Below are 13,866 nucleotides of genomic sequence, written 5' to 3'. Positions count from 1 at the left end.
CTGGACAACCAGGTGAGGGGAGTTCTTTACTAATGTCTTTACCCATCTCCCTCTCCATGTCAGATATTTGTGGAGTCATTGCTGTGCAGTAGCCGCCCAGAGAACGTAGTCCTGGCCGGTCAGCTGATACACTGTTCAGCGGTCAGCCATGATGTGGTTCCGGTCAGCGTGTCATTCCGAGACCGGGGTCGCGGCGGGTTGAGCGCTAAGGTCAACTACCACACAGCCGTAGAGCTGGTTCTGGCTGCTGCCAGGGAATATTTCAACTCGTCCACCACCCTCACTGACCCTTGTATAGAACTGGCACGGTGAGTAGATTGGTCTTGTCCACATTTCTGAAGACGTGTTAATGCTTGCTGTATATCTCACGTTGTGCATGTCTGCCAGGCAGTGGGAACCGGAACAGTAATTGGGTCATCAGTCTTTAATATTAACCAATGGAACGTCCCCCCCGTGTCTGTCACGCAGACACTACCGTTCCTCCTGTTGAGTGTCCTAGATGATGGTCTGGTCGGTACAGACTGGGTTATTGTTGTGTAGGTTATAAGAACAGTAACCTCATGTAATGTGGAAACCTAGATCCCTGAATCTAGATCTCCAACTGTCGGGAGGAGGTTCTCCCTTGTTAACCTCCACAATGGGAAGTCTCATCACAGGCCGTCTTTCCATTTACCCTGAAAACCAGAACCTCTGGTTGGTGGGGACTCTACAGAGGATAGAGCATCTGATTGGTGGGGACTCTACAGAGGATAGAGCATCTGATTGGTGGGGACTCTACAGAGGATAGAGCATCTGATTGGTGGGGACTCTACAGAGGATAGAGCACCTGATTGGTGGGGACTCTACAGAGGATAGAGCACCTGATTGGTGGGGACTCTACAGAGGATAGAGCACCTGATTGGTGGGGACTCTACAGAGGATAGAGCACCTGGTTGGTGGGGACTCTACAGAGGATAGAGCACCTGATTGGTGGGGACTCTAAAGAGGATAGAGCATCTGGTTGGTGGGGACTCTACAGAGGATAGAGCATCTGATTGGTGCGGACTCTACAGAGGATACAGTGAACATACTTTCCTCTCCTGTCCTCCTCTAGTCAGTAGAGTATTTAAGCTGCTGATTTCATCAGTCCTCGTCAAAAGTAGTGTACTATATAGGGAATTGTATGCTGTTTGGGAAGCGGATCCATAGAAGCTTGGTGAATCAGCAGAAAGCCAATGTTCAGAGATACATGATGAATCTTAAATCTCAGAAGGTTTTCTACTGATAACTCGTCTGTCTCTTGGCTTCCTGGTTTCTGTATTTCATTTGATTTCATTAACTTTCTTTATTCTGTTAATATGTTTCTTCTGCAATCTGTTTCTAAAGTATGGGGTTTATTCTGCAAACCTCAGAAAATATTATTTAACATTCGATTGGTTGGTGTGTGCTTCATGGCGTGTCTGATTGGTTGTTGTGTGTTTCATGGCGTTTCTGATTGGTTGATGTGTGTTTCAGGGAGTGTCTGAAGCTGATCACAGACTGTCCACCTGCAGTTCAGGAGGAGATGGATATCATCAGCTCCCTCTCTGTGCTGGAGTCCTTCAATGTCAATATACTACCACTACAAGGTACTGTTAATACTACCACTACAATATAATACTACCACTACAATATAATACTACCACTACAATATAATACTACCACTACAATATACTACCACTACAAGGTACTGTTAATACTACCACTACAATATAATACTACCACTACAATATAATACTACCACTACAAGGTACTGTTAATACTACCACTACAATATAATACTACCACTACAATATAATACTACCACTACAATATAATACTACCACTGCAATATACTACCACTACAATATAATACCACTACAATATAATACTACCACTACAATATACTACCACTACAATATAATACTACCACTACAATATAATACCACTACAAGGTGCTGTTAATACTACCACTACAATATAATACTACCACTACAATATAATACTACCACTACAATATAATACTACCACTACAATATACTACCACTACAAGGTGCTGTTAATACTACCACTACAATATACTACTACCACTACAATATAATACTACCACTACAATATAATACTACCACTACAATATAATACTACCACTACAATATAATACTACCACTACAATATAATACTACCACTACAATATAATACTACCACTACAATGTACTGTTAATACTACCACTACAATATAATACCACTACAATGTACTGTTAATACTACCACTACAATATAATACTACCACTACACTATAATACTACCACTACAATATAATACTACCACTACAATGTACTGTTAATACTACCACTACAATATAATACTACCACTACAATGTACTGTTAATACTACCACACCAATATAATACTACCACAACAAGGTACTGTTAATACTACCACTACAATATAATACTACCACAACAAGGTGTTGTTAATACTACCACAACAAGGTACTGTTAATACTACCACACCAATATAATACTACCACAACAAGGTACTGTTAATACTACCACTACAATATAATACTACCACTACAAGGTGCTGTTAATACTACCACAACAAGGTACTGTTAATACTACCACAACAATATAATACTACCACTACAAGGTACTGTTAATACTACCACAACAATATAATACTACCACTACAATGTAATACTACCACTACAATATAATACTACCACTACAATGTAATACTACCACTACAATATACTACCACTACAATATAATACTACCTGTTACTACCACTACAATATACTACTACCACTACAATGTACTACCACTACAATATAATACTACCACTACAATATACTACTACCACTACAATGTACTACCACTACAATATAATACTACCACTACAATATAATACTACCACTACAATATACTACCACTACAAGGTACTGTTAATACTACCACTACAATATAATACTACCACTACAATATAATACTACCACTACAAGGTACTGTTAATACTACCACTACAAGGTGCTGTTAATACTACCACTACAATATAATACTACCACTACAATGTACTGTTAATACTACCACTACAATATAATACTACCACTACAATATAATACTACCACTACAATGTACTGTTAATACTACCACTACAATATACTACCACTACAAGGTACTGTTAATACTACCACTACAATATAATACTACCACTACAATGTGCTGTTAATACTACCACTACAATATAATACTACCACTACAATGTACTGTTAATACTACCACTACAATGTACTGTTAATACTACCACTACAATATACTACCACTACAAGGTGCTGTTAATACTACCACTACAATATACTACCACTACAAGGTACTGTTAATACTACCACTACAATATACTACCACTACAAGGTACTGTTAATACTACCACTACAATATACTACCACTACAAGGTGCTGTTAATACTACCACTACAATATAATACTACCACTACAATGTACTGTTAATACTACCACTACAATATAATACTACCACTACAATATACTACTACCACTACAAGGTACTGTTAATACAACCACTACAATATAATACTACCACTACAAGGTACTGTTAATACTACCACTACAATACACTACCACTACAAGGTGCTGTTAATACAACCACTACAAGGTACTGTTAATACTACCACTACAATATAATACTACCACTACAAGGTACTGTTAATACTACCACTACAATATACTACTACCACTACAAGGTACTGTTATAATACTACAAGGTACTGTTATAATACTACAATGTACTGTTAATACTACCATTACAAGGCACTCTTATTATACTACAAGGTACTCTTATAATAATACAATGTACTGTTATAATACTACAATGTACTGTTATAATGCTACAATGTACTGTTAATACTACCACTACAAGGTACTATTATTATACTACAAGGTACTGCTAATACTACCATTTCAAGGTACTCTTATTATACTACAAGGTACTCTTATAATACTACAATGTACTGTTAATACTACCACTACAAGTTACTGTTATTATACTACAATGTACTGTTATAATACTACAATGTACTGTTAATACTACCACTACAAGGTACTATTATTATACTACAAGGTACTGTTAATACTACCATTTCAAGGTACTCTTATTATACTACAAGGTACTCTTATAATACTACAATGTACTGTTATAATACTATAATGTACTGTTAATACTACCACTACAAGGTACTGTTATTATACTACAAGGCAATGTTATAATACTACAAGGTACTGCTATTATACTAAATGGTAATGTTATTATACTACACGGTACTGTTATAATACTACAATGTTATGTTAATACTACCACTCCAATGTACTGGTATAATACTACAAGGTACTGTTATAATACTACAAGGTACTGTTATAGTACTACAAGGTACTGTTATAGTACTACAAGGTACTGTTATAGTACTACAAGGTACTGTTATAATACTACAAGGTACTGTTATAGTACTACAAGGTACTGTTATAATACTACAATGTACTGTTATAATACTACAATGTACTGGTATAATACTACAAGGTACTGTTATAATACTACAATGTACTGTTATAATACTACATGGTACTGTTATAATACTACATGGTACTGTTATAATACTACATGGTACTGTTATAATACTACATGGTACTGTTATAATACTACATGGTACTGTTATAATACTACATGGTACTGTTATAATACTACATGGTACTGTTATAATACTACACCGTGCTGTTATAAAACTACAAGGTACTGTTATAATACTACATGGTACTGTTATAATACTACAAGGTACTGTTATAATACTACAAGGTACTGTTATAATACTACAAGGTACTGTTATAGTACTACAAGGTACTGTTATAATACTACAAGGTACTGTTATAATACTACATGGTACTGTTATAATACTACAAGGTTGTAGTGGCTGCCTTTCCTCTTTACCATAGCCACTGCCCAAGCCTGAAGCGGGGTTGTTTGGTACCATACAGTCCACACTCAAGGTTTCCAAACAGCCAAACATTCAATGACATCCAGGGATATGGTGCAACAAAAATGTTTATTCTTCTGATATCTAACAAATAAATGATTATCCAATCAACCTAAAGCATAGAATACTTGATATGGAAAATACATATTATGACCTGTCTGTATGTCTGTATGTCTGTCTGTCTGTATGTCTGTATGGTCAAAAAACTATACCGCTTCCGCATCTAGCAAGGACTCCCTCTCCCGCATCTAGCAAGGACTCCCTCTCCCGCATCTAGCAAGGACTCCCTCTCCCGCATCTAGCAAGGACTCCCTCTCCCGCATCTAGCAAGGACTCCCTCTCCTGCATCTAGCAAGGACTCCCTCTCCTGCATCTAGCAAGGACTCCCTCTCCCGCATCTAGCAAGGACTCCCCCTCCCGCATCTAGCAAGGACTCCCCCTCCCGCATCTAGCAAGGACTCCCTCTCCCGCATCTAGCAAGGACTCCCTCTCCCGCATCTAGCAAGGACTCCCTCTCCCGCATCTAGCAAGGACTCCTCCTCCCGCATCTAGCAAGGACTCCCCCTCCCGCATCTAGCAAGGACTCCCCCTCCCGCATCTAGCAAGGACTCCCTCTCCCGCATCTAGCAAGGACTCCCCCTCCCGCATCTAGCAAGGACTCCCCCTCCCGCATCTAGCAAGGACTCCTCCCTCCCCCGAAGGCCCAACTTCCTGCCTTTATCCTAACACACTTACCACAATACAATGAACAGGCAAGAGGGGGGGCCAAAAACGGAGTTACACTAACAACAAATGAATATATCTCAATCAGGTAAATATAAATCATAAAGGTACCTAATATTTCATCATGTACATTAATATATTTACAGAAATATACATGGAGCTCCGTATGTTCAGTCTTTCACACAGATATGTCCAAATCGGCTCTAACATACCGGCCCCTAATTGTTGACTGCACTGAATGCACAACAGTTACTTAATATTCAACTAGAGCCAATAAACAAAACATTCTATACCAGAGCACTATTACAGTTCATAGCTATATACAAATATACAAGGTGCCATGTAGGAAAGGAGTCCATAGATCTCGGTCTGAGTTGAAGTGTTCAACTTCCCCAAACAATGTCAAGAGTTTGACGTACAATAATGTATTTCTACGACATCAACGAATCAGAGGTGCACGTGATTCAAAGATGGAGCTGTGTGTGTGTGTGTGTGTGTGTGTGTGTGTGTGTGTGTGTGTGTGTGTGTCTCACTCAGCCACCTCAAGGGGCAGACAGAGTTTATTGATAGGTCTCTGTAATGTATTGGTCTTGGTCTTTACCATGACACTCCGGACAAGCCCATTGGCCCCTGACAAAGCCTCCACCACACGCCCCATTGGCCAAGAGTATCTTGGGGTGTGATGTCATCGACGGTCACCAGGACTGAAGTTTCTCTTAGTTTTGTTCCACTTGTTCCTCTCCTTCATAAGTGGAACAAAACTCCCTGATCCATCTCTTCCAGAAGAGGTCAGTGATATATTTTACGTCCGTCTCCTTGGTGAGTATAGATCTCCTCTGTGGAATGGTCCTGGTGGCAAGACTGGCTTTCAGATGAAGCAGATGGTTCTGAGTCAGGGGTTCTAGATCATTAGGGTCATTTGTTACAGTTGTGATTGGTCTGTCGTTCATAATCGCCTCAACTTCACACAAGGCTGTCATCCAGTACTTTTTAAGGACTAAAGATATTTTTCACCAGACGGATCAACCTCTCCCATACCCCCCCTCCCATGGTGGGCTCCAGACGGATCAACCTCTCCCATACCCCCCCTCCCATGGTGGGCTCCAGACGGATCAACCTCCCCCCCCCCCCCCCCCCCCCCATGGTGGGCTCCAGAGCGAGGTTTGAATGACCATGTCACTCCTACCTTCAGTAATTCATTTTGAATCTTGCTGTGATCCAGCTCTTTCAGAGCTTCTCCTAGCTCTCTGTGTGTTCCAACGAAGTTGGTGCCATTGTCTGTTCTGATACTTGTTACTGGGCCCCTTCGACAGATGAACCTGCTCAGGGCATTGATGCAGGAATCAGTGTCCAGATAACTAGCAACTTCTAGATGGACAGCTCGACTCACAAGGCAAGTAAAGATCCCACTGTACCGCTTCACATGAACTCGCTTCACCTCTATGGGGCCGAAGTAATCTATACCCACATGGGTGAAGGGTGGAAAATCATGTGACACCCGATCTGGTGGAAGGTCGGCCATCTTCTGTTCTCCAGCTCTAGCTTGCATCCGCCTGCAGAAGACACAGCTCTTACGGATCTTCCTTGCTAAGGAGTTGGCACGGGGTATCCAATATCGCTGGTGAAGTCTAGAAAGCATGTGGCCTCTCCCAGAGGGGCCGACCTGCTCATGGATGTGGAGTAAGATCAGTCTGGAGATGTGGGAGTCTTTGGGCAGGATCATGGGATTCTTTAGTTCCGTAGGCATAGCAGCTTTGCTTTAACCTTCCTCCTACTCTCAGAATGCCATTGTCAACAATTGGATCCAGCTTACAGATTGAGCCGCTTCTCTTGGCACGTTGTTTTCCTTTCACAACTAGTGCAAGTTCTTGTTTAAAGTGCTGTCGTTGCTCAAATCGAATGATGACCTTTTCTGCTTCGTCTAGGTCATCCACAGAAAGACTTAATTTTCCAAACGTCAGTTTGAACTCGTCAATTTGGTCCTTCAGTGAGTTTGTTCGACTCTGATCTGATCCTGGATCAGTTTGTGTGAGAACGTTCCTTTTCTGGCTTAACTGTTATAGTACTACAAGGTACTGTTATAGTACTACAAGCTACTGTTATAGTACTACAAGGTACTGTTATAATACTACAAGGTACTGTTATAGTACTACAAGGTACTGTTATAATACTACCACTACATGGTACTGTTATAATACTACACGGTATTGTTATAATACTATAAAATAATGTTATAATACTACAATATACTGTTATAATACTACAATGTACTGTTATAGTACTACAAGGTACTGTTATAATACTATAAAATAATGTTATAATACTACAATATACTGTTATAATACTACAATGTACTGTTATAGTACTACAATGTACTGTTATAATACTACAAGGTACTGTTATAGTACTACAGGGTACTGTTATGGTACTACAAGGTACTGTTATAGTACTACAAGGTACTGTTATAGTACTACAAGGTACTGTTATAATACTACCACTACAATGTACTGTTATAATACTACCACTACAAGGTACTGTTATAATACTACCACTACATGGTACTGTTATAATACTAGAAGGCACTATTATAATACTACAATGTACTGTTATAGTACTACAATGTACTGTTATAGTACTACAATGTACTGTTATAGTACTACAAGGTACTGTTATAGTACTACAAGGTACTGTTATAGTACTACAAGGTACTGTTATAGTACTACAAGGTACTGTTATAGTACTACAATGTACTGTTATAGTACTACAAGGTACTGTTATAGTACTACAAGGTACTGTTATAGTACTACAAGGTACTGTTATAATACTACAAGGTACTGTTATAGTACTACAATGTACTGTTATAGTACTACAATGTACTGTTATAGTACTACAAGGTACTGTTATAGTACTACAAGGTACTGTTATAATACTACAAGGTACTGTTATAGTACTACAATGTACTGTTATAGTACTACAAGGTACTGTTATAGTACTACAAGGTACTGTTATAATACTACAAGGTACTGTTATAGTACTACCGCTGCAAGGCATTAAATCACTTGTTTTGGCACTGCCCATATGTAGCTTGTTTTTGTTCGCAGGTTCAGAAATGGCTGAAAGATTGCAAATAATAGTACTGCTGAGTGGTTTAAAAAGTCAATCGATCAATAATATAATACTTTTTACCAACATTGTTTATCTTTAATTTACAATCTGTAAGAAACTATGAGAATAGAAAGGTTCAGAACGTTTGTGAAACAGCACAGTGGAAAAAGTTATGACAGAAATCAACACTGGAACGTTTTCAGAGATGGATGTGAGGGGTTGAAAGTAGCTGAATGGACTAAAAACAAACAAAAGATAACTTATATAAACTGTGTCTGTGAAATGTCTTCATGTATAAAGTGGAGGTAGGAGCCTACTTACTGTAAGTGGTGTTGTTCATTAGTTTACTCCGATTAGGGGAGGGGGGTGGTAGGGTTAGGGCTAAATAATAAAGTATATTTCATTAGTTTACTCCGATTAGGGGAGGGGGGTGGTAGGGTTAGGGCTAAATAATAAAGTATATTTAATTAGTTTACTCCGATTAGGGGAGGGGGGTGGTAGGGTTAGGGCTAAATAATCCAAAAGGAAAATCAGGTAAATGAATAAATAAAAACATTTAAAAATGTATAGTTTCTTTTCAAAAAAGGTAAATATTGGAAGGATTGGAAATGATGTGAGCCACCCTTTAAAAAATGACATCTACTCATTCAAGGGTTTTTCTTTATTTTTACTATTTTCTACATTGTAGAATAACAGTGAAGACATCAAAACTATGAAATAACACATATGGGATCATGTAGTAACCAAAAAAGTGTTAAACAAATCTAAATATATTTTGAGATTCTTCAAAGTAGCCACCATTTGCCTTGATGACAGCTTCAAAATCAAATGTTATTAGTCACATGCGCTTACTTACGATCCCCTAACCAGTAGGGCACTGCAAGCCGGTTGAATCGATGTTCAGGAGTCTTATGGTTTACTTACGATCCCCTAACCAGTGGGGCACTGCAAGCCGTTTGAATAGATGTTCAGGAGTCTTATGGTTTACTTACGATCCCCTAACCAGTGGGGCACTGCAAGCCGTTTGAATAGATGTTCAGGAGTCTTATGGTTTACTTACGATCCCCTAACCAGTGGGGCACTGCAAGCCGGTTGAATCGATGTTCAGGAGTCTTATGGTTTACTTACGATCCCCTAACCAGTGGGGCACTGCAAGCCGTTTGAATAGATGTTCAGGAGTCTTATGGTTTACTTACGATCCCCTAACCAGTGGGGCACTGCAAGCCGTTTGAATAGATGTTCAGGAGTCTTATGGTTTACTTACGATCCCCTAACCAGTGGGGCACTGCAAGCCGTTTGAATAGATGTTCAGGAGTCTTATGGTTTACTTACGATCCCCTAACCAGTGGGGCACTGCAAGCCGTTTGAATAGATGTTCAGGAGTCTTATGGTTTACTTACGATCCCCTAACCAGTGGGGCACTGCAAGCCGTTTGAATAGATGTTCAGGAGTCTTATGGTTTACTTACGATCCCCTAACCAGTGGGGCACTGCAAGCCGTTTGAATAGATGTTCAGGAGTCTTATAGTTTACTTACGATCCCCTAACCAGTGGGGCACTGCAAGCCGTTTGAATAGATGTTCAGGAGTCTTATGGTTTACTTACGATCCCCTAACCAGTAGGGCACTGCAAGCCGTTTGAATAGATGTTCAGTGGTCTTATGGCTTGGGGGTAGAAGCTGTTTAGAAGCCTCTTAGACCTAGACTTGGCGCTCCGGTACCGCTTGCTGTGATGCAGAGAGAACAGTCTATGACTTGGGTGGCTGGAGTCTTTGACCATTTTGAGGGCCTTTCTCTGACACCGCCTGGTATAGAGGTCCTGGATGGCAGGAAGTTTGGCCCCGGTGATATACTGGGCAGTACACACTACCCTCTGTAGTGCCTTGCGGTCGGAGGCCAAGCAGTGGCCATACCAGGCTGTGATGCAACCAGTTGCTCTCGATGGTGCAGCTTTAGAACCTTTTGAGGATCTGAGGACCCATGCCAAATCTTTTCAGCCTCCTGAGGGGGTATAGGTGTTGTCGTGCCCTCTTTACGACTGTCTTGGTGTGCTTGGACCATGTTAATCAACGCAATATTAGCTGCTTTTAATGTAACAACCATGATAAATGAAGGATCCCCCCCTCATCCATCATTTTATCATGGTTTTCCCCTGTTCCAGTCTAAAGGTTCCATCTACGTACTGCAGCTCTGAGGGGTTATGGCGCACCGCTCTGTATAGAGGATGTGCCTGAGTCGTGCCTGTCAATCCTACTCCGATGTGTAGTACACAGAACGCAATCTCTTGCATAATTCGTTTTGTGTTTGTTACATTGAAAAGGAGCTAATATTGCATTGATTTGATCAAAATTCCCACAGTAAATAGAAAGTTGAGTTCATTTCCATCTCGTGCTTCTCTGCGTGGGCTGAAAGTTCTTCACGGCAGTCCAGGATGAGCTACACACAGCTCAGAGGGAACATTGTGGGCTGAAAGTTCTTCACGGCAGTCCAGGATGAGCTACACACAGCTCAGAGGGAACATTGTGGGCTGAAAGTTCTTCACGGCAGTCCAGGATGAGCTACACACAGCTCAGAGGGATCATTGTGGGCTGAAAGTTCTTCACGGCAGTCCAGGATGAGCTACACACAGCTCAGAGGGAACATTGTGGGCTGAAAGTTCTTCACGGCAGTCCAGGATGAGCTACACACAGCTCAGAGGGAACATTGTGGGCTGAAAGTTCTTCACGGCAGTCCAGGATGAGCTACACACAGCTCAGAGGGAACATTGTGGGCTGAAAGTTCTTCACGGCAGTCCAGGATGAGCTACACACAGCTCAGAGGGAACATTGTGGGCTGAAAGTTCTTCACGGCAGTCCAGGATGAGCTACACACAGCTCAGAGGGAACATTGTGGGCTGAAAGTTCTTCACGGCAGTCCAGGATGAGCTACACACAGCTCAGAGGGAACATTGTGGGCTGAAAGTTCTTCACGGCAGTCCAGGATGAGCTACACACAGCTCAGAGGGAACATTGTGGGCTGAAAGTTCTTCACGGCAGTCCAGGATGAGCTACACACAGCTCAGAGGGAACATTGTGGGCTGATAGTTCTTCACGGCAGTCCAGGATGAGCTACACACAGCTCAGAGGGAACATTGTGGGCTGAAAGTTCTTCACGGCAGTCCAGGATGAGCTACACACAGCTCAGAGGGAACATTGTGGGCTGAAAGTTCTTCCCGGCAGTCCAGGATGAGCTACACACAGCTCAGAGGGAACATTGTGGGCTGAAAGTTCTTCACGGCAGTCCAGGATGAGCTACACACAGCTCAGAGGGAACATTGTGGGCTGAAAGTTCTTCACGGCAGTCCAGGATGAGCTACACACAGCTCAGAGGGAACATTGTGGGCTGAAAGTTCTTCACGGCAGTCCAGGATGAGCTACACACAGCTCAGAGGGAACATTGTGGGCTGAAAGTTCTTCACGGCAGTCCAGGATGAGCTACACACAGCTCAGAGGGAACATTGTGGGCTGAAAGTTCTTCACGGCAGTCCAGGATGAGCTACACACAGCTCAGAGGGAACATTGTGGGCTGAAAGTTCTTCACGGCAGTCCAGGATGAGCTACACACAGCTCAGAGGGAACATTGTGGGCTGAAAGTTCTTCACGGCAGTCCAGGATGAGCTACACACAGCTCAGAGGGAACATTGTGGGCTGAAAGTTCTTCACGGCAGTCCAGGATGAGCTACACACAGCTCAGAGGGATCATTGTGGGCTGAAAGTTCTTCACGGCAGTCCAGGATGAGCTACACACAGCTCAGAGGGAACATTGTGGGCTGAAAGTTCTTCACGGCAGTCCAGGATGAGCTACACACAGCTCAGAGGGAACATTGTGGGCTGAAAGTTCTTCACGGCAGTCCAGGATGAGCTACACACAGCTCAGAGGGAACATTGTGGGCTGAAAGTTCTTCACGGCAGTCCAGGATGAGCTACACACAGCTCAGAGGGAACATTGTGGGCTGAAAGTTCTTCACGGCAGTCCAGGATGAGCTACACACAGCTCAGAGGGAACATTGTGGGCTGAAAGTTCTTCACGGCAGTCCAGGATGAGCTACACACAGCTCAGAGGGAACATTGTGGGCTGAAAGTTCTTCACGGCAGTCCAGGATGAGCTACACACAGCTCAGAGGGAACATTGTGGGCTGAAAGTTCTTCACGGCAGTCCAGGATGAGCTACACACAGCTCAGAGGGAACATTGTGGGCTGAAAGTTCTTCACGGCAGTCCAGGATGAGCTACACACAGCTCAGAGGGAACATTGTGGGCTGAAAGTTCTTCATGGCAGTCCAGGATGAGCTACACACAGCTCAGAGGGAACATTGTGGGCTGATAGTTCTTCATGGCAGTCCAGGATGAGCTACACACAGCTCAGAGGGAACATTGTGGGCTGATAGTTCTTCATGGCAGTCCAGGATGAGCTACACACAGCTCAGAGTGAACATTGTGGGCTGATAGTTCATCACGGCAGTCCAGGATGAGCTACACACAGCTCAGAGGGAACATTGACTGTAAGGTACCCTGTGTCTTTGTGTTGTGTTGCCAGACGGGGTCGCAAACTACCTGCCCTCCCCTTCTCTCTCATCCCTTCACCTGATATCTAAATATATGGTTAGTTATGGATCAACTGTCGAGCAAACATCTGTTTGATGGCCTAATTAGAGATGAGGTGGGTGTGGGTGTGTGTGTGCGTGTGTGTGTGTGTGTGTGGGGGGTGTGTGTGTGTGTGTGTGTGTGTGTGTGCAGTGCCTTCAGAAAGTATTTAAACCCCTTGATTTTCTTCCACATTTAGTTACTTTACAGCTTTTTTTTAAATAACATTGATTAATAACCTCTCTAGGGTACGTGGAGAGTTGTATCAGACCGTTAGAGATTAGCAGGCCCATGTTAACCTCTCTAGGGTACTTGGAGAGTTGTATCAGAACGTTAGAGATTAGCAGGCCCATGTTAACCTCTCTAGGGTACGTGGAGAGTTGTAT

At 42.0% G+C, this 13,866-nt stretch overlaps 1 protein-coding gene across 1 annotated transcript in view; it reads left to right on the top strand.

Moving 5' to 3' along the window:
- Positions 1 to 13,866, top strand: part of LOC139402755 (NBAS subunit of NRZ tethering complex-like) — a 283,040-nt gene that overhangs the window by 121,202 nt on the left and 147,972 nt on the right. Inside the window, exons 30-31 of the mRNA XM_071146672.1 lie at positions 64 to 308; positions 1,495 to 1,607. Coding sequence (XP_071002773.1) covers positions 64 to 308; positions 1,495 to 1,607 — 358 coding nt within the window. The remainder of the gene's footprint in view (positions 1 to 63; positions 309 to 1,494; positions 1,608 to 13,866) is intronic.

Source organism: Oncorhynchus clarkii, unplaced genomic scaffold, assembly GCF_045791955.1.
Source record: "Oncorhynchus clarkii lewisi isolate Uvic-CL-2024 unplaced genomic scaffold, UVic_Ocla_1.0 unplaced_contig_6721_pilon_pilon, whole genome shotgun sequence".
NCBI lineage: Eukaryota > Metazoa > Chordata > Actinopteri > Salmoniformes > Salmonidae > Oncorhynchus > Oncorhynchus clarkii.
This window is presented reverse-complemented; position numbering and strand designations above follow the sequence as displayed.